Source organism: Crocodylus porosus, unplaced genomic scaffold (assembly GCF_001723895.1).
Source record: "Crocodylus porosus isolate Cpor-Errol unplaced genomic scaffold, CroPor_comp1, whole genome shotgun sequence".
In the NCBI taxonomy this organism is placed as follows: Eukaryota; Metazoa; Chordata; order Crocodylia; family Crocodylidae; genus Crocodylus; species Crocodylus porosus.
In genome coordinates this window covers 14369522-14391332 of record NW_017728928.1, presented here as the reverse complement: position 1 = coordinate 14391332, position 21811 = coordinate 14369522, and the positions used below count along the sequence as shown (strand labels likewise).

At 42.1% G+C, this 21811-nt stretch overlaps 1 protein-coding gene across 4 annotated transcripts in view; it reads right to left on the bottom strand.

Moving 5' to 3' along the window:
* Positions 1–644: 644 nt before the first annotated feature.
* SEC14L1 (SEC14 like lipid binding 1) overlaps positions 645–21811 on the bottom strand; it is a 54752-nt gene continuing 33585 nt past the window's right edge. For 2 of the 4 annotated variants that reach the window (XM_019542678.1, XM_019542680.1), the window contains 9 exons: positions 16910–16998; positions 15630–15700; positions 14240–14411; positions 13571–13705; positions 8300–8434; positions 6823–7074; positions 5193–5368; positions 3321–3425; positions 645–1222 (listed from right to left, as the gene is read on the bottom strand). In XM_019542678.1, coding sequence (XP_019398223.1) covers positions 1207–1222; positions 3321–3425; positions 5193–5368; positions 6823–7074; positions 8300–8434; positions 13571–13705; positions 14240–14411; positions 15630–15700; positions 16910–16998 — 1151 coding nt within the window. In that variant the 3' untranslated portion in view covers positions 645–1206. Of the gene's footprint in view, positions 1223–2319; positions 3426–5189; positions 5369–6822; positions 7075–8299; positions 8435–13570; positions 13706–14239; positions 14412–15629; positions 15701–16909; positions 16999–21811 lie in introns of those variants that run through there. The other 2 variants (XM_019542679.1, XM_019542681.1) reach the window with 2 other exon arrangements.

Here is a 21811-nt window from a genome sequence, read left to right as displayed (position 1 = left end):
TTCTCTTGCCTGTTCCCAGACAGGGGAAAGGAATGGGTAGTTTGTATTGTAGAAGAAAATGTTTTTGCCAATTCCTCTGATAACTCAATTTCTGTCAGGAACCAAACACAGCCAAACCCCTGCCTTTTAGAAAAGGCAACCTTCCCACTATACCTTGGATTAACTTTATATATTCTATCCCAGGGGTGCTCAACCTTTTTCCCTGGTGGGTCAGCTGGGCATCCACAGTCCATCCACAGGCTACCTCTGGTTCCAATCCAGTGCATCCATCCCCATAGGGGGGCAAGGCAGTGGGGTCCAGTCCCAATGAGCCACATAGGGCTCGGGAGTTTGGCAGGGAGGATGGCCACTGCTCCCCTGCTGCCAAATCTCGGGACTCTAGGAAGCCCCATGTGCCAGATGCAGGGGTCTGCGGGCTGGATTTTGCCTACAGGCTGGAAATTGAGCACCCCTGTTTAAGCCATGCTTAGATAATGCGTTTCTGAATGACTAAGCTAAATAGTAACACTGGTGGCTACATTTTTGTCAGTCTCTCAATAACGCTGCACAGCCCCTCAGAGCCAGAACACAACTTTCAACACTTTCCACAGACTTCACAGTCCCACCTTTCTGAACCAGGCTACAAATGAAAAAAACCTGAAGGATTTTTTTTAAACCAGTTCACATTTATTATTGATAACAATAAAAAAAATCTTTTAAAGACTATCAGTATCTCATTACCAAGAGTGAGGTAATATGTTTACAAAACATTTACAGAATTGGATATGCAATTCATGAATACAGACAGGATTATGGAAAGGAGACCAGTAATGCAGGGATAAAAAGTCAACAGGATGGTCACTGCTGGCAGAAAAGAACAGTGTTCCCACTTTAAAAAGTCAAGGGTATTGAAATTCATCAGGTCTATTTCACACTGCATAATCAAGTCATATTTGACACAGCACTTCACTAGGAAGAGTTAAAATTTTGCTTCTCTGGTAGTTTAACTGTTTGTGCTGTCATGTGCTTTGAGCTCTTAAAGACGCATTAGACTTATGGGGAAGGGCAAGAGAAAAAACATACCCCTCACAATTGCCACTTTTGAACCAACTGAAAAAAGAGATACATCTTCAGACTTGAAAAGTGACTGGAAGTCAAAAAGGTCTATAAAGCCAGACACCTCTGGGCAGATGTGGATTGTTGAATGAAGTAGGTTCTTTACAGCTGTCAGCAAAATCGCCATCTGAGAGAGAAAGAGAGAGAGAGAGAGAGAGAAAAAAAAAAGAGAGAGAGAAAAAGAGGGGACCAGCTTCAAGGTAGAGCCCTTATAACTTGGAAAAAGGGAGCTGCCCTTTGGAAAAAACTAAGTGTCACCAGGTTAGTTAATCCTACGGTGCCTTTAGAGGAATTAACTCCTGTGCGTGGAACACTGGCTCCTGCCTGCCGATAATGGAGTTCTCCCTTCAAATGTACATCAGGAAGCTGGGCTCTTACTAGACAGATAGCTTATGCTCGCAGTACAAGAGAGACCGTCATGCATAAGCTGTACAGTTTCTGGGCGTGGAACTATTTAACACCTGCATGGTAGTTTTCTACAAGATTAGTTTGCCAACATTTTGACTGTTACTTTGGCTATCAAAACTGCTACTTTTTAAAACAATACAGTTGATTAGAAGAGTTTCCTAGTTCAGTGCAGTGGGATTATTTTTCCCCCTGTTGATGAGTTTTCATCATAACTTCATTAGCAACACTCCACATCAGGCCTGGCTTTCATGATTTGTGCTTCAGGATGGAGCTTAACATACCGCACGTCAACATCAGTTTGCCATTTCCCCACTGCAGTGTGACCAATACTGTAAAGGTTTAGTGCTGTGCAGCAAGAGGTATTTATACCAAATCCACAGGTCCAGCTTCCTCCAAAGTTAGGGCAGCCTGGCATAGTTTTAAATTCCTACTCTTACAGTACAATAATTCAGCTGATTTTTCCTCATGCCTCACGTAAGGCCATTGCAGTTCTTTCTGGATCCTGGTTCAACTAGCTATTCATGTGTACAGCAGTTCAGCTCCTTAGTAGGAGAAAGGCCTCTGACCAGTGGTCTATATAAAACAACTCATGCTGGGCCTCCAAGCTGGAATCTCTTATATTCTACTTGGCAATGAAGTACAATACAACATATTAATGCTCTGAATGCTGGGTTTTACCTCACAAATTAAGAGCATTTACTCAGCATTTAAAGCCTCTATGCACCTTTGTGACTGAGTACCCAATTACTTTGGTGCAGGAGGAAAAAAATCTATATTATAACATTCACTGGTAGTAAGTATAGTTCTCCTTTCCCCCCCCTGACATGCACAAGGCCAGAGAGGGAAGTTTTAAGAAAGCAATGCACAGGAAGATGTTTCCATGCCTCTGACTGATCTACAGAGCAAATCTGTGTCTGCTTCAGAAAGATGTTTACTAGATGTTCATCTAGCAAGAGGTAAGTGCCAGGAAAATGAGTGCTTGAAGTGTAATAGATACGTGGAGTGGGGTAAAGTGCTACTCCAAAACAGAACAAGGAATAAACCCCAGGACCCAATGTGGACCAGCCTTTGGGTTGTGGTGAGGGAGAGCCTGCTCTCTGCCCCTTGCCTCCCCACTGTCAGTGCTTAAAAATCTAAATTCAATAGAGTCACATTTGCCTTTAAACCCTCAATTATCAGGGAGGTGGAACCCCCCAACAATGTGTTCATGCAAAAGGTATTAGTGTTAACAGTTTGCCCACCACTTCATGGCAGTGACTCAAAAAAATAGAATGTAGCTCATCAGTGATCCAGGTTATCTTGAGCATCCAACAACTGCTTTCTTTAGTTCCTTGAATATCAGTGACTGGCCATGGGAGAACATTTAACAACAGCTGGAAGATCACAGGATATTTCATAATGTGGCAAGGAACTTACTGACAGGAGCTTTACTGTTGCTTTCTAATGCACTGAGTAGTTTGGGGAGTGGAGGTTTTTTTTTCTTTTTTTGCATACAGGTAATAGTTTACAAAGTAATTCTTAAACAAGACATTGATTTCTTTCCTTCCATGAGAGCCCTTGTGGTTTAAAGTTAGGATTTGTGCAAGCATGCATACAAAAATCTATGGCTGAGTTAGGGTTAGGGTTGAAGTTAGAGATCAGCTGTCAGATCTAATTTAAACAAAAACACAAAGTTTAAAATTTGAACAGCTACTTTACTATCTATAAAAGGCTTTTGTTTTTGCATTTGCCACTTGAATACGCAGCATTACAGTCAGCTGCCACAGACGAGGGTCCAGCCATCTCATCCGTTTGCTTTTCATTTGCTGTGGCACTACCTGGAAATCATGGAGCTGGAGTGGGACTGGCTGGAAGAAGTTGTGGCAGCACTGAGCTGGGAGAACCCGCTGTGGCTTGATTCAAGGCTGGTCATAGATCCTCTGCAATAAAACAGAAGTTGGAGGTTTGAGAACACAAGGAATTTATTAGTTCTGCTGTGCATCTTTAGCATTTACTATTCCACTTGGAATGGTAAGTGGCAAAGTAAGTAAGTAGAAAAAGGTAAGTAAACCTAACTCTTTGCTAACCTCAACATGGGCACTTAAAAACTCTTGTATGCACAACCAACAGAAAATGTCAGGAATGAACAGTTGTGTTTTTGCAAAAAATCTAATGCTATCTGGAAGATGCTTATACATTGGCCGAAACAAAACTAGGAGTGCTAACAGACACTCATATGTAAGCACTTCAAATCTTCACTTGCATCAATCTCTGTAAGCAGGAGCCTGTTAGGTCCACCAAATTTGTCCACTAGATATGTTGACCTGGATCAGGCCACCCAGTTTTTTCACGTTCCTTTATGGTATACTGCAGGGGTGGGCAAAATGGCAGATTCCATTTCACAGCAGCCCCTACCCACATCCCTGCAACCAGTTTCCACAAAGACCCCAGGAGTGGTAGCACCGTGACAGTATGGGGCTACGGTTTCCACGAAGACTGGGCCAAGCAGCGCTAGCAGGATGTGGAGCTGGGCAGGGAGTTTCTCTGGGGTAGGGATCTTGCAGTGATCCTGGGGCGTGCAGGCAGCAGTTCACAGCTCTGACCCAGCTCTGGATCACACTGTCACCACCAGAAGATCCCATCTCTGGAGCAGCTCCCTGACCAGCTGCATGTCCTGCCAGCATACTGGGGGCAGGCTCCATGGAAACCCTCCTCCTGTGCTGTCATGGCACTGCCATTTCTGGGATCTCCATAGAAACTGGCCACAACATGGGCAGGGGCTGCTGCAGAATGAAAATCAGGATACCAGCCAGACCCAGCCCACAGTCCAGACTTTACCCATCCCTGGTGTACTGGGATAAGATTGATACAGGTGTACCTCTAATCTAGTCACATAAAAAGAAAATAACACCAATAAAAAGAAAGTTAATATTATCAGCAATCTCAACTTTTTTTGGCCAATGTAGCTGATAATGTCACCGATAAACACCACGTGCATTTGTGCAGCTGCAGCATACACGTGACCAGGAATGCAGACCGGCCGCTTGGAGACCAGCATCCAGCTAGTAAGCGAAGTGGGGTGGGGAAAGACTGAGACCACCACAGTGAGTGGAGCACTGTCCAGCCAGGGCAATGAATGTGACCCCAGGGCTGGGAGCCATGAGCCACAGGCAGCTTGTCTGGGGGGGGGCAGATGCCCCCACCCCCCAATTTACACATGGAGTGAGGGCAGGTTGCCCACTGCAGGCTCAAGACAAGGGGCTGTACCAGCCTCTAACCAGTGGGGAAGCTAAGCCAGACACTGCCCTCCAAGCTACAGAGCTACATTCCTGTAAATCAGCTATTGGAGTATGTTGGCAGATATGGCTGGTTACTAAAAATCAGCCATTGGTACTGGTCAAAAAAAGTCTACAAACAAACAAACCGACCAACCAACTAGTGCACCCCTAGGTAAAATTACCAGGTTCCTCCACCCCCTTGCCTCATAGGCTGCCTGTGTCTTCAAGCATCATGTACAAACCTATATAGATTTTTGTGCTGTGGTAAAAGTCCTCACAGTTTGCTATCTAATTAAAAACAACTATTGAAAGTACACAGTATTTTTCTTTAGTGGACTTGGCTTGCTACATACACCAAAATATTATCAAGCTAAGGCGGCAGAAAGTCAGAGAGAATACTTGATGTTGACAAACCTACACCACACATACCGAAAGTCTTCTGATCCTATTACTTCTGTATAGTACATCACTTTGCACTTATGGGAGGAGACCTGTAGAGATGCCAGTACATCGTCCACACGAGGCAGGCTAGTTGTAGCACATGCAGGCATGCTGTGAAATTTCCACTGGAGAATATAGAAGCCTGGCCATCTAGTCACATGTGACCCCTAGAAGAAACAGCAGCAAATGGAAATGGACTCCAAGTCAAGGGTTTGCAAGTTTGAAATGCATTTTTCAGAATTCAGGAAAATGCCAACGTGCCCATTTCCTCAAATATTGACATTTTTGCTAGTCAGCCCACTACATCACTGTTCAACTGGACCTGCCTAAAATAAGCTAATAAAATTAAAAAAGAATCTCCTAACCTTTCTTACGTAAAAATATGAAGTACAATTAAACTATCTCAACCATCACTAGGGAAAAAAAAACGAACAAAGTCTTCAAGTTGATTTCTATGACTAGGTGCTCAAATCTGTAATTCCAACCAGCACTACAGGTAGTCCTCAGACTTGCAACCCAGCTGGTTCCTGAAAACTGTGTCTAAACGTAACTTATAACATTGTTTCTTATGAGAAAATTGGTTCCAAGTGGGGGATTAGTTCCTGAACCAAGGCCCAATACCCTGTTCTCACCAGAAGTACCCCAGAATTTTATACTCAATCAATTATAGATAAGTTATATAGCTACATTAACGTATTTATATTGTAAATAGCAATCATGTCAATTTGAAAGGACTTCTTTGAGGTGACTTTGCTCAACTTTTTGAAAAGTTCTTGGCTGGAGTCTTCTCAGGAGTCTTGTCTGCTTTAAAGAAAGCGTCCAAGGAAGTTTGGATGGATGTTCTTCAGGGAGATAAGCAACGCAGCGAACTTGTTCGCTGGCATGGCATTGGATCAGATCAAGCATTGTGAAGTCAAAACTGACGTCAAAGTTGAAACAAGGTGTCAATTTATAAATGTTGTAAATACGAAACTTTGCAACTTGTAATATACAGGCAGTCCTTGACTTCCAGTGTTTCAATTCCCCACTTTTTAGCTGCTGCCAAATCCACTTCAACCCCATATCAACAGAAAAAGGAATTGGGCTTCATAGATTAATGGCAACATTTTCCAGAGCCAAACACCAAGTTAGGCATGTTGAAGGAGAAGCTTCCTTTTCAAAAGTTATCAAACATCTACAGCTTGAAAATGAAAAGGAGGTGGCAGTGTTTAATACTTCAGCAGCCAAGCCCAGTTCGCTTAGGTGCCTACAGCCCATCCTTAATCACCTAAATAAGTAGTCGTGGCCTCAGTGATTGGTTCAAGGTTACAAGTCTAGGGCAGAGGCCTGAAGAGCATCTGAGGATCATTTTTAATCCCTAACTCTTACTACAGAGACATCCTAGTTTGGTTTTGCCCATTTCAGAAAGCAAAACCTGCTTTCTGGATCTGGGTGTTTTAAGTGTTATATCTGATCAATCTTGAATGCAAGTCAGGCTGATTAATGGAAAGAAATATTGGGGGGGGGGGGGGGGGAAGGAGAGTAATCACAGCTGTTGTTCTTTCTTTGCAAGGAATCAACTTTGGGAGCAAACCATCACATTTAGCAAATCTGCTCCAACACCAGAATTAAATCATCTTACCTGCACACTCTCGCCTTCTCTGCAGGTGAGTGGAGACTCTACCATGCTGTAATCACGCCCCAACTGCCAGACTTTGTCTATCAGCTGTACATTGTTCCCACCAGGAGATGTAATGCTATGGGCTCCAAGAGATTCTTTTTTAGGAGGCTGAGGAGCTCTTTTGGAGTGATAGATGTTAAAAACAATGTCGCCTTTACACACATCAAAATCCCAGGTAATTACAGATGAAGCATCCACAATCTGAATGAGAATCTAGAGAGAGGGGAAGATCATTGGAAGATAGAAATGAGCTGAGGAAAAATAAAATCCTTACTAGGACAGGAAAGCTAATATTGCTGGGCTCAATTTTATTCAGTTTATTTACTCATTTATCCTATTGCTTATTTTGAAACAAGACCCTCAAAAAAGTTTTTCCTCCCAGCCAGGTAAATGCTATACAATGGCTGTGCTTTCTTGCTCATTTAGGATGCAGAAACACTCAAAAGTCATCTCCCATCCTCCTTCCTATATATAGCTTTTCAGTTAGGGCCAAGGGTCTCCAATCCAAATGCCTGCATCCCCCAGAGATACTTCCAACAAAAACAGGAAAGACCTAACTGACGTTCCTCAATTCCCATGGTTCTAAAACACATTTTAAGACCCTTTCATTCATATACATACCTATTAAAAATCAGGAAGGATAGAAAACCAAGTTGCAGGGGCCCTTTTCAAGAACAGATTTGTTCAATTAGCAAACAGTAATGAAGAAGTTCATTGGATAAGTAAATTTAAGCCATCTAAAAGTAATCAACTCTTTAAAAAAAAAGTCTTGAAAGGCAAGGCATTAATTTGCTCAGTTCTTTATGGATTCTAGTTTAAAATCTAGATTGAGGAAAGTCATCCCACTGATATGGAGAGAACCAGCAGCTTTATTTTAATATAAATTAACAACAGTGCTAGGCCTCTAGTGTAGGTATGCAACAGAAGTAGCCTACTAGTACATTCTCCTGTCTCCTATGTTTCCTTAAGAGTACAAAAAACCCAACATTTACACAAAAGGGCCCAGATCCCAGTTTTGGCCTACATTATTCAGTGTGTCAAAGAAAGTTTCTTTGGATCTTCCAACTTCTACCTGGAGGTTTCTAGGGAAGAGCCAAATATCCACTTTAAATATAACCCAAACATCAGTGATTCTCAACAAAGGTACCACAGCTTGGCTATCACAGGGTGCCGTGCAATATTAGTACTATTAGAAGGGCCAGCCCTTACACATGACTCATAAAATAAACCCAGAGATTTCAAACAGGTATCCAGTATCAACTGTGGTCCGAGTTCTTTGCAACAGATGACCTGCTCTGTTTTTCTATAGTCAAGAAAAACAAGTGCAAGGTAAAAGCCTGCATTTTCCAAGGGGTCCTGTAAGTCTAAAAAGTTGAGAATCACTGCACTAGAGACAGCTAGGCTGAGATGAAACAAGAGAATGGGAGTGCACCCTTACCTCATGTGGAGCTCCTTTGAAGACACTTGCAGACTGATAGATTGTTTCAGTCCACAGTTTTAGGTCTTCACTTTCCAACTCCTCTGCAGTCCGGTATAGAGACTTGGGAACCAGCCCACCCTCTGGAACTTCACACTGGAGATTTAAAAACAAAGGCATTAAAACAATTTACAATTTAACTATCCTTGCAAAAGTCATGCTGGAAGTGACATAGCAAGTTATTCTGGAAAACACTTAAAAATAATATCATGTAGGCCTGCACGAAGCAGCTAGTATTCGTTTTGATTTGGATTTGGCCGATTTGGAGGACAGCAATTCCATTTGGTGATTTGAACTGCTGTCCCAATTTGATTTCAGGTGAATCTGATTTGGAGATTCAGCTGCTGCTAAATCCCTGAATCATCTAGGCCTGGCCCTGCCCAGTCTCCCAGCCCAGCAATGGCTGCCCTGCTTACCTTAGCTCTCAGCACTTTTTTTTAAGCAAGCCCTAGCACAGCAAGTGCTGCCAGGCAGAGGGCAATCCCTGCTGCCCCCCACTGTGTGTGTTTGTGGGGGGGGAGGGGGGGGGCTCTGCACAAGCCCCAACCCCACCCTTGCTCCCCTAGTCCTCCCTGGGCTAGCTCTGACCCTTTAAGAAAACCCCCCAGACTCACCATTTCTGCTGGCAAGGGGCCATCCCCACTGCCCCATTGTCCCACGCCATGAGGGGGGCTTTGCACAAGCCACCCGAAGCCCCGAGGCCACAGGAGGAGCAGCGAGTCCTAGGGCTTTACTTAGCTTTTTCCCCCCCCCTTAAAAGGCTGGAGCTGGCCCAGGCGGGGCACCTATGCAGCCCCCCGCCCCCCCCACCCCCAGCAACACCCGGTGAGCACTAAGGCATTTCTTTAAAGTACCGGGAGCTGTGGCAGCCGCGGGTCCCCCCATGGTCCCCTCTCCCCCTTCTTCAGCCCCACCTCCCCCAACCCTAGTATTTACCAGCTTGGAGTCAGCGGCAGCCACCAGGGACTGCCCGAATCATTGAAGCTCTCCAAGTCTTTTCCAAAGATTTGGAGAGCTTTGAATCGATTTGGACCTTTAAATTGGTCCCCCGATTTGATTTGGATTCGGCCACCGGGAAAAAAAAAAAAAAAAAAATAATAATAATAATAATAATAATAATAATAATAATAATAATATCGGGCCAAAACTCCTCTGAATCAAATCACCACCCAAAGCTTCACACAGCCCTAATATTTTGGCATGACTGAACCAAAAAAGTTGACAAGCCATGATGTGTGTTCTTCAAATAAGGGTCACAGCTAAAGATACAGCTATTTTAACTTTCTACACTTTGCTGAATTGAAGGACCACAGCATACAAGACATAAAGCTGTTTTATGTGCATCACAGCAGGTGACAGCTGTGCAACTCCTACACTTGTGCTCTTAAAAGACTTAGGCTTTATTCAGAAGCTAACCAGGAAGAGTAGGATCTCTCACTATTCTCCGAAACTGGCTGGGAGCTCTGCAATATTGATTTGTTTTGTGGTAACAGTCATTTTTGCTTACTTAAGCAGTGAATTTTGCCACAACATAAAATGATCGAAATGGTTGTACGTTACAAAGAAAAGACTCCTCCACTAAAAGCTGTGGCTACTGTAAGTAGCTACCTGTTTAAAATAAAAAGGCACTGTTCCAAAATACCTAATATGCAAGCACTACATTACAACAAACAATATCTTAAAATGGTGAACCAAAAAGAGTTCAGAAGAATCCCCATGAAAGGTAGAAGAGCAAGCTAATACCATTTAAAGGAAGACTAATAACAGAAGTATCTTTAAATAACTGGTCCAACACAATTCCAGTACTGGACAATGAGAAGAAACCAAGTCTATTGGTTGCTCTGGTCCCTTCCTTGCCATTGATAGGAGAGCTGGGGGAAAGCTTTGGAGATTGAGTTTGGGGAGCAGACACTTTAGACAAAGTGTTCTTTTGGTGCCCATGCATCAGACTGGAATACCACAAATATGGACAATCACTTGGAGCTGTGCATCTAGCCTGGCTGCTGTATTAAGTGCATAATGCTTACAGGTCAACAGAATACTCCAGGCAAGGTGGATTAAGCAAAAACAAAAACACAAAAACCACCCAACAACAAACCAATGATTTTTTTAAATTTAAATCATGTTTTTTGTTAAGATGCTTTTTTAAAAAACAAGCCTATACAAATAGATAGTTTCCCATCTGCACAAAAAGCTTTTGACATGCCTTCTAAATGCCTGGCATTGGTATCCATTACCACTTCATCCAGTAATTATAAGACAAGGTCATTGGAAAGTTAGGTGACACACTACAGTTGTATACACACAAGTCCTGCTCCTCTGTGCTCTAGCACCTGAAGTAGAGTGAGCAGCTTTTGCAGAGGGACGCATTTTCTTCTTTGTGACAACAGCATGTTTGGGAAGGTGAAAAACAGTAACTCCAAAATGGCATCTGTAACATACTGGAGGTTGTCTGGTTGGCAACCAGACCAACACCAGCACTGGTGAGAAGGCAGCTGAGTTCTACAAAAGCCCTCAGGTCTTTTGACAACATCATTCTAGACCTTCTGGGGGATAATTCTGTGCTGGATGCCAGGGACAACGTTAACTTCAACAGCAAGGGGCCCACCTCTACCGGTGGTGCAGTGGGTACCACATCGTAACATCTGTGCTAATATTAGCAGGTGCACTTCCTCCCACTACTAGAGTCAATACCGGAGGAGGCATTCTTGGTACTGGGACACAAGAACAAGTTTGCTCCTCACTGCTAGCATTTGATTCAATCAGAGGCCTGGTTGTTTGCCTCGGACGACTTTTCATGTCTCCTTCGAAAATACAGAGTTCCTCTCTAAGATGGTGCCTTGGTACTTGGGGGTCACTTTCTTCATAGAAGAATAGAAAATTATGGTTGAAAGGGGCCTCAGGAGGTCATCTAGTCCAACCTCCTGCTCAAAGCAGGACCATCCCCAACTAGATAATCCCAGCCAAGGCTTTGTCAATCTGGGTCTTGAAAACCTTCAAGGATGGAGATTGCAGCACCCCTCTGGGTAACCTGTTCCAGTGTTTTACTACCCACCCAGTGAGAAAATTCTTCCCAATATCTAACCTAAACTTCCCTTCCTGCAACTTGAGACTGTTGTTCCTTATTCTGTCACCTGCCACTACTGAGAACAGTTTAGCTCCATCCTTTTTTGAACCCCTCTCTTCAGGTAGCTGAAGACTGCTATTAAGTCCCCTTTCAGTCTTCTCTGCTTTCAGAGAACTGTACTGCTGCCTGATGTGGTTGATCTAAAAAACATCTTGGTCGCTAGTTAACTGGTGCCAAAGCTGGCAGGTCTGGGCTCAATAGTAATTGCACCACAGAGATTCAAGCATTGTGTGACTGCATTATGAAGCACAGGACATACAGGCATGATGAGAATGGGTGCCTGCAAGCCTCAGACTTTCCAGGAGGTGGAGTTTCAGTCCCAATCCTGAAATTCACAGAGTACAATTTCTCGCAGAGAATAAGCACACCAAGCATGTACTCAGCTTGCATTATTCCAAACAGAACAAAGTACCTGCAGCTTCTGAGCCTTGAGATTTTTATCCACCACAGAACAAGCAAGACTTGAGCCTGAAGTTTATTCAGTCCACCTTTCTGCAGTGCTCAGAGGTACCTGAACTGGCTAGGTTCCATCTCACTGCCTTGGGCAGTAAGGGAACCGAGGCAGAGTCGCCCTTAAGCGGGATATGAAGAGACAACTCATGAAACCGCTAGCCAAAATAAATAATCTGGTATCTGTGCATGATACACATACCCGCCTACAGCAGGATCCATATCAATATATGCTCCAGGAAGAACAGTTTGGGGATCAATTCTTAGTGAAGCAACTGCCTTTCTATAGCTGTGGCCTTAGACAGGGGCAATGCGTGGGGGGTGCACCCTCTGCAAAAAAGGCGCTGCCAACACCGTTGGTGGTGCCTGCGAGTGGTCACCGCTCACCACCCGGTGGCGTCTGTGGGCAGTTCACAATCACCCCTGGCCACCACCACCACTGCCGGCGGTGCCTGTGGGTAGTCGCCGACCCATGGTTGGCACTTGTCACCCCCCTACCCCTCTCCCACAGTGCCAGCAGCATCTGCGGGAGCTCCCCACTCACTGCCGCCATGCTCCCGCCAGCATTGCTGTGCCCCCTCAGCCGCCAGTGGCACACACCATTCGTGGCCTCAGATAAGAAATGAACTTGGCTTTAGTTTCCCCAGCCATGAAAATTATGAATAGTTTCCTACCACTCAGGTTACTGCAAGGTTAAGGGCAGTAACTCGTCCCAATATTCCTAAGGGAGGGTGCAAAAGCAATGCAAGTTATGTTGAAAAGGCTCTGTTGTTCCTAATGGCAATCTGAAGAAAGGGTCCGAGAAACAGACTTGGATCCAAGTTTCAAAATGCAAAGAGACCTGCGAGCTGTAGAATCCTGATATACACCAACTTAATCATCTTTGACATCAGTTTTCTTTACGAAAGTGAGGCTTGTGATTCAGTTTTGACATTTAAAACTACTGTCTCCTAAAACTGTCAGACCTTTCTTTGATCAGAGCTTTCATAATCAATGTGAGTTCAGGTACCATTGCTGAGGAGGTTCAATGTGCATCTTTATAGATGATTTGATACTCTTTAAAAACATGAGTGGAGCTAGAGAATCTAAAAATCACAGCCTATGTAGATATTTTAAAAGCTAAAAAGAATTTAAGAGATTTTTTGGTAAGGTATTCAAGCCCTTAAGTATCTGTTTATTCAGAAATAGTTGGGAGATTCACAGACTGATGCAAATATTATTGGACATGAAGTTCGTGGGCTTGTATTATGTAAGAAGTCAGACTATAGGATTATAATGGGGTCTTCTGTCATTACATATGGATTTGAGGCTAAGTACATTAAGAAGTGCCTTTCTGCTACGTGGTAGGCACCATTAGCACAGAACTATTGGCCAAGGATATCACCCTCCAATTACTGTAGCTTTCGTGTACTTTGCATGTTATGATTTTAGCAAATTTGTGATCATCTTCTCTCTTCCGGAAGGCTGTTACTAGTACAAGAAATCCACTCCTTCCTATCCTAGGAGTTAAATTATTTTCATTTTAGCTAAATTGTGTAAGTGCAGTCTTGTTCCAGGATTGCAGAATATAACCCATCTGTGTTCCCAGGTTTGTGTTTTATATAAGTGGGAAAGAAAAAAAAAACCCTCCCGCAAACAGGCCCTGTAACACTTACCATACACTCTCCGCCAAGAAAATCTGGGATAATTTCTTTATCAATGTAATCCAGGAGCCCCCCAGGACCTTGATAGTCATTCCCTGCATAAATCAGGAATTTTTTTCTAGTGTTGTCATCAATGAATGGACTAACCTATAAATAAAGAAAACACAAAACTGGTCAGGTCCCCAGAAATCTCTGGATGTGATTTATCATATGAAGCTCAAGCAGATACCATACATAAGTTAACCTATTTCTGTCACACAAGCCTGTTTTCCTTTTAGGAATTTTTGTTCTAAATTTCAGAAATTAAGTGTCCTACAAAACATTAAATTTCCAAGTGGTGAACATTTCCTGATTATACTACACTAGATATTAGGTTTTAAAAGTGTGAGGTAGGTGTGTGGCTACTAAAACTACAAAACAGAGGCATAATTAGCAAGGTTTGTGCCCTGGACAAAGCCCTGCTGGAGAGCAGAAGGAAGGGAAGGGGGCCAGAACACAGGGCAGGGGGCAGGAGTCCCCAGACGCAACTACTGTAGCAGCAACATGATGTCCCTGCACTCGGTGGCTGCTGCTGGCACGGAGCAGACTTCCTGGGGGGGCTGCCATTCTAGCACTGTCTTTAAGTTAGAGTGGAAGGCTGGTGGTCTGCCTACCACTTGTTAAACTACTGTACAAACATACCAGCGTCCAAAGGACTGGGAAAACCCTAGGGGCACGCAGGATGAGAAGACGACCCAACGTTTCAGGGTAATTAGCTTCAACCACTTCAATGATCCTCAGTAAAGCTTTGACACCAGGTCTCCACAAATGGCGCATGTTCAAACCTTCCAGATCCACCAGACAGGTCCACGAGCTGTCAAATTTAAAAGCAAGATTTTTATTTTATTTTGTCCTAACAGAAACCCACTGAATATTTTTACCAATAACATCAGTTGGTTGTTCTGGAATGCAAGTACTCTGTTCCATTCTCAGAGATCTACAACTTTTGGCAAGGCTATATTCTCCCTCGAGTACTTAGTTACAGAACTCAGTCCCGACTCCTCTTCACATTTTGTGCTTCCTGAAGATGCAGGAGACTGTAGTGGAAATGGTTTCTTAACATTAAAGGATTTCACAATATGCCACATATACTCAGTTAAGGCAGGAAGAAAAAAAGAGCACCAAGTGCATACTGACATATGGCATGTATATCACCATATGACAGACATTGAGGGCCAATTAAAAAAAAGTTACTGGTAGCAAAACACCAAGACATCACCATAGTGCCTAATAAGGGTTAAAATCACTGCCCTGAATAGAAATAACATTTCTAGAAAGTTACGTTCAGTCTCAAGTGCTTCATATGCTGGGCATATTACCTAATAATGGTGTGGGGGTTTTTTTAATAATCCCATTACACTTCAGAATGCATCCCAATTCAGGGATGCTTAATACGCACTTAAATTCCACTAAGGTCAAAAGGATTTAAGCACATGCTCTTGTGTTTTTCTGAATCAGCAATTTACCTGAACCCGCATTTAGGGTTTATCCTTATACACGCATAACTGTCTGAATTCACTCTAGACCTGTAGTTTGATGCTGTGTGACTCAGACGAACCAAAGTCTTTTGGCATTTAAATGTTTGTTACATATTTGGTTGCCACTGCTACCCTGACTTTTAAATCCTTTGGCCAGCTAAAGGTCTTAGGTTTATATGCACAATTCAAACCTTAGATTTCATTTCTCACTAATTAAGACAGCTTGAGCTAAGTTTTCCAGCAGTAAGAAGGTAAGGAACAGAAATGCCATGCATTCCAAAATACTTTATACAGATTAAAGGGTGGACTTGGACTCTGAAGGGAGTCCAGTGTTTTATGACAGAATAGAGATGGCTTTAAGACGACAAATAATCCAGTCATTCTACATTCTGAATTACTTTTTTGGGAATAAAAGCCTCCGTGAGCAAACTGCAGTGCAGCACAGAGCCTAGAAATAAATGCAGTTCCGTGGTCAAAGTTTAAATGTATACACATATACACCCCCCACCCCACCCCCCCAGGTTATTTTTGAATAGTAACCTAAGGTGTTTTACCTTATAGGCCTGCCAAATACTTTTGTATTTTCTTCACATCGCCTCAGTCCTTCTTCATTTATAGAGAGAACCTACACAAAAGAGCATGTTGTTTTAGAGCAAGTGTTCTAAAAAACTGCTGCCTGGATGGAGCTAGAGTGGAAAATTTAAATTTTCCAATCTGAAGGAAACAAACTATCAAAACAACTTCAAAACAAAAAGGAAAATGATGCCTACATTAAGGCACATAATGGTGGGCTAAAAAGAGTAGCGCTGAGTGCAATAATTCAAGGAAGGGTATAACGCTTAAAAACAAACATTAAAAAAACAACCTCCTTTGCCTGTAGTATCCACATGCTATGGTAAAGATCTCTGCACAGAATCTTAGCTCTGTCTTTTCCCAGGGGCAAATGAATGTTTAACAAGTACTCAATTTGTTGGAACAACTGTTACACGGGATTCTTAGTTTGTTGACAGTGATCAGTGAAAGATGTCTTTCTACAAAAGATACCATTATTTACACAGAAGTCTCATTGTGGGAGTCTCAGCTTTCTAGCTGAAGACAAAAACTCTGAAAGAGACTTTGCCTCTAATCCTAGAGTGAACAGGAAAAAAAGGTCCCTTCAAAAAAGAAGGAAAGTACAACCAAAACACTGATTTAAGTTCATGTTTTTTCTGATGACAGATAAAGACTTCACATATAGATTCAACGGGACAACCAGAAACACAATGTGAATGATTACCAGAATTAGGGGCTGGTTTGGGACCATGACCATTATTCCAGCCATTAAAATAAAAAACCACCACAATGCACAAACCTTGGGATTCAGCCCATTTTGTGCTAGGAAGCTTTGCGTGTCAGTAACAAGAATCCCACAGTGATACAGTAAAAATAGTTTAAGGGCAAGTAATTTTCCTTTAAAAATAATGCATCTCTTTAAACCGGGTGGAAGACATTTTATACATAAAAATTACATGTATAATACTTCAGACAAGGCACCTCTTGCCTTGTGCAAGTGCAGAGATTTAAGATTCGAGCACCGCACAAACTATGTAAGAAATTACTGAAAGGTCTCAGCCCGGAAGGAGCCAAGAACCATGCCTTGGTGCCATGAGTTCACAGTTGGTAAGAATGCTAAAATGCAAGCATTTAGGGAGGCTCGGTCTGTTCAAACTGAAAACAGATTGCTACAGAACAAAAAATACATGCTATGCAACAATCATTCTGGCATCACAGGATGTTCTACTAAATGGGAACATCACATTGTGAATAGAAAACAAATCTTCTCCAAAACACTTACATAGCGAAGCAAGGCTTCTTCCCCAAGAGCTCGTACTAAGCCTTTGGTATCCATCTGTCCCAACCTCAACACATACAGCGGGCGCCCATCTGAAAAGGAAAAAAAAAGTGGTTTAGCACTCACCTTTGGGTTATACTGAAATTGTCCTAATTATTTAAAAACCCCACAGCTTTTTGTTAATGTTCTACTATATGTTAAATATTAGATAAAATTGTAAAATTTGAAGCAGATTTAAGAGTGATTTTGCCAACTGCAGCTTTTACCTTTACTAAAGCTAGTCTCAAATGTGGCGTTGTGTTTACTTTGCTAGTTACATCAAGGTAAGACTTGCTGACAACCTCAGCTTCACTAGGACATTCAGCGATCCCAACAGTAAAAAAACAAAACAAACAAGCACTCACCTTCCTAGTGAAGATGCAACTAAGTGATTTTAATTAGATAAGACTATTATGTATGGCAAAATTTATGCAGAGATCATAGATGGTTCAGTAGATTTGCACCTTCTATACTACCCAGATCAGATGCAGAATGTGAATAAGTGGGTGGGGCTTAGCTTGCTAGCCCTTACAGGTTGGCTTTACTCCCTAAAAAGAGCTCCTCAGACAGCCCTTCAAACAAAAATAAAAGTAAAAAAAAAAGACAGTCTCTGCACACAAATCAAATAGAGAAGCCAACAAACAAAACCCCTCAGCCCCCTTCTGGACAATAGGAGGGGTCCTCTAACGCAGGCCCCAGCATATTAGCGAGACCCCTTCCCAGTCACGAGCTTGTCTGGTCGGTCAGTTTGCCTCTTGCCTGCAAACTGCTCTTTTACCCAGCTTGCCCCTTTCTCCATTCTCCTTTGGGATTTTAAGCTTCCACTGAGACACCTTCATTATGCAGACGCCCATAGATGGGCTTCTTTGCCTGCTCTCTCAAAGGGCTAGACCAGCCTGTTACAATGAACTTTTGTAAGCCTGAGCTCACTGGGCTGAAACTGGCCCTAGGTGCAGCCCAGGTAAGAAAGGTACAGTTAAGTTATTAGACTGAAATTTAGTAAATCACAGACCCTTGGTTAAAATTTAGATCTTATATGCTGTCTCACAGAACCGCCAGTTGCCTCTGGCGAATTTTTGGAAAGACTAGCATTAATTAGTTCTGAGACCAAATAGTGATAAACCATTGATCCAGAGTACCGATTCCTACAGTGTTAGTTGAAGTATCGCCTTGGGGACTTTCAGTTCTGTTATACAAACTTGGCGCACTGCCTCACTAGCACAGGTTATTCCTGTTCCAGGGACAAATTTTAATTAGAACCTTTACTGAGAAAAAGGTAAGTGCCCTTGAATCTCAAACACATGCCGGAAAGAGCAGATGACATTCTTGATATAAAAGGCCTTAGAGAACAAGGGCACAGGCTGATTTTTGAGAATCTAAAATTTATATTTTTGGTTCTTCTTCACAGTATTCAAGGAGCCCTATATTAGATAGCAGCAAGAGAATGGATTTTCCAATTTAGGACAAAGTGAAAAAAAAAATCCCTAATTTTCTGCAATATAGATGAACATAAAATTATTGCCACTCCAGACTGGAACACATATAGGACAGAGAGTTGGTGCGAAGCATTTTAATTAAAAAACAAAAAAACAATGTCATCATGGGGACCTTGTTAAACAACCCCAATAAACAAGGTTATGCCTAAGCTTAAGCCTACACCTGCCTAGAATACAAATCATGCACGATAGTCACGATACACAACTATTACCATTTCCTCCCTAATAACCAAAAGATCTTATTCTCTATGCTCAGTTCTGTTCCTCTCTACATATATAAAAGGAATCAAATACTAAGTCTGTTGCATCAGAGAGACATCTGAAAGAAATCCTTTTTTTTTAAAGCATCCACTAGATTCTTCTGCACCTGGTCCAAACTGACTGAAGGAGCCAAGGCAGCCTGGAAGAAGAGCAAGTTTCTGTGTCAGAATAAGGGAGAGCAGGCTTCATTGTACTATTCAATATGAATGTTTTATCAACTTTCAGAAGAACCCAGTTTTAGAAGATCTAGCAATCATCCTGCTTTGTAATCTTTTAAAATGCAAGCAGATAAATAGAACCGATACCTAAATTTAGAAAGCTGAACTCGTAAACATAAGAACATGCATAGTGTATTATCTTTAAAGATATATGCTTACAGGCAAAAGAAAAACTCCATCAAGGCATTTGCTTAAACATCTGAATATGCTTCAAATATGTGAAATGAAGCTTATTCTTCATTTCAGATATTTATCACTTTACTCTTTAGTTTTGATTCCTCCACTGTTACACAAAGTTAAAAGTTTCAAGTTGTAGAGCTTACAGCAGCAGTTCTCAACCACAGTGCCATTTTTAAGGATGCCACACAATATCAGCATGGTTAGATATGCAGCCACCAACACACAAGTCACAAAAGAGGGGTTTCAAATAGGATGCCAGTGTCAAAAACACTATGACCTGTTGTGGCCTCTCAGTTCTGTGCTACAGAAGAATCTCTGTTATTATTCCAGAGTCAAAAAAAATGAACAGAAGCCAAGAACTGGCATTTTCCAAGGGATTTCACAAAACTAAAAAGTTGAGAACCACTAGTTTATAGATAGATAAAGTAGTGTCTTTGTATATAAAAAGATACTACATACTTGGAGTTATTTAGCTAATGCTAAAGATCTTATTTTTTGAATATGCATTGCAACTTTGGAAGCACTACAAAAAGGCTACTGCATTTTAGAAGAGTGCCATAAATAATACAGTAGTTTACTAACCACACCCCAACCAAATGATACATGGAGGGAAGACTTAACTGAAAAAGTGTTTTCTTCCTAACATTACATGCTTATTTTTTAAACAATTCTGATGAATTATGTAAAAACTTGTTCCTTAAGACATTCTTATCAAAATAAGAGCCACTTGCATATAGAAGAAAGCTACCCTAACGGCATGAATGTTAAATCATTTATGTCCAAGTAAAACTGATCGTTTGCTCCTTAACTTTGAAATAGAGCTGTCCTTGGCAGCATATTTTAAAACTGCTGCTCTCTATGGGTTCTTGATAAATGCTAAAAGGTATCCATTTAGCTGAAGTCTTGAACACTTTACACATGTGGGACAAAAGGAGGAGAAAACTGATAATGCAAAAATTAAAAAGCCTAACCATAGACTGTAAAAACGGTCAAATTGTAGAGAGCGTCTCAGTTTGAAATCTGCTACATCTTACATGTTGGCAAGCCCTGCCCTCAGCTTTGAGTGCACCTCAACAGGAATCTGTACAAAAGAAACACAAGGAATTGAAAGATAAGACCAGGAGTTCTGCAGTCTTGTTTTTCAAACCTCTGCTTCACCTTGGAAAGCTTTCTGATGCCAACAATTCCCAGAGAGATTTATCCCTTTCCTTCCTAGTTACTGGCAGTATCCAAATAGGTTTCTTATTTCTTCCCTTGTATAGTGTTCCTCCCTTAAAAATCTAGGAACTTGCTGATTTCCTTAAGCTATTGTCTGACTGAGTTTTGTTCAACCACAGGCTGAGAGAGACCCATTAATCACTACAAAGCTAAACAGTGTTAATGCCCAATTTGCCTTCCCCGCCTTACACCCATTACTAACAAAAATTTCCTCTAGTACTTCATATGCCTCTGGTAACAGGAAGTTCCAGTGCGAGCAATTTTGGGTAGCAGGGAAAGGCCAACTCAGAACACAGGAGATATGCAGTGAGAGGTTATTTCCTTTCCAAAATGAACAGTTGGAAGGAAACTCCCTCCCCCAAGTGACTGATGGGGTGGGGGAAGAGAAATTCCACAACATGTTTCTATTTTGATGTCTGCAACAAGACCAGTGCACAGCAGCAAGTAGGGGGTGTACTTCAGCAGCTGACCCTGGAGCTCATGAATTTGACCATAATCCAACAGTCTACTTCTTAAACAAACTTTGCTATTTGGCATACATCACAGCTCCCATTAGTGAACTGCAATGCCAAAGATTGGTCCATGTCATCAGCAAACATGCCTGATGGCAGAGTTAAGTTAAATGAGAAAAAAGTCTTATTTACATGCATCTTTAAATCACTTACAAGAAGGTAATATTCAGCACTTACATTGCAGCTTTCAACCTAGAGTGCAGTACAACTTAGAGCGTAGCACAAGCACTAACCCTGATAACTCTTGTTAAGCAGATTAATCCATTTTACAAGTGCCTCGGAAAAGTTAACAGGCAGACAAGGTTCTTTGGGTGAATCTGATTTCTTTTATTAGACCAACTTAAATAGTTGGGAAAAAAAAAAATTCTTCAAGCTTTCAGGTTTAAAAACCCTTCATCAGGCTGAGGAAGTCAAGGGACAAACCTATAAACTTTACTTCATTAACCTCATGCTTACAAAAAAAAGTTAAATAATGGACTAAACGTAGGCATTGGATTTATGACACATTAGTCTGCCTGACATCTGACTCCCCAGTTACCTCTCCACTTTTTAACTGCTACATTGATCCCCCTTCTCTCTCCTCCCCACCACCCAGCTTGTCTCTCACCCACTGACTCATTAAATCTACATCTTCACTGGCAGCCCGTCTTGCACACACCCCAGCCCAGCCTCTAGCTTCTTTACTATTCACTCCATTCAGGAAGAGAACACACCAACTGCAGAGACCTCCTTAGCCTGAAAAAGAGTTTTTAAACCCAAAAGCTTGCAAAAAACGTTGCAAGGGATGTAGTTGTCATGGGCGATTTAAATTACCCAGACATCTGCTGGGAGGAACAAATCAGCCAGGTCGGACCGTTCCAGGAGGTTCCTGGCCGAGATACAGGACCTCCACTTAATTCAGGAGGTGCACAGTCCCACCAGAGGAAATGCCCTGTTAGACCTGGTCCTGGCCACGGGCGATGACCTGGTAAGGGGCCTCCA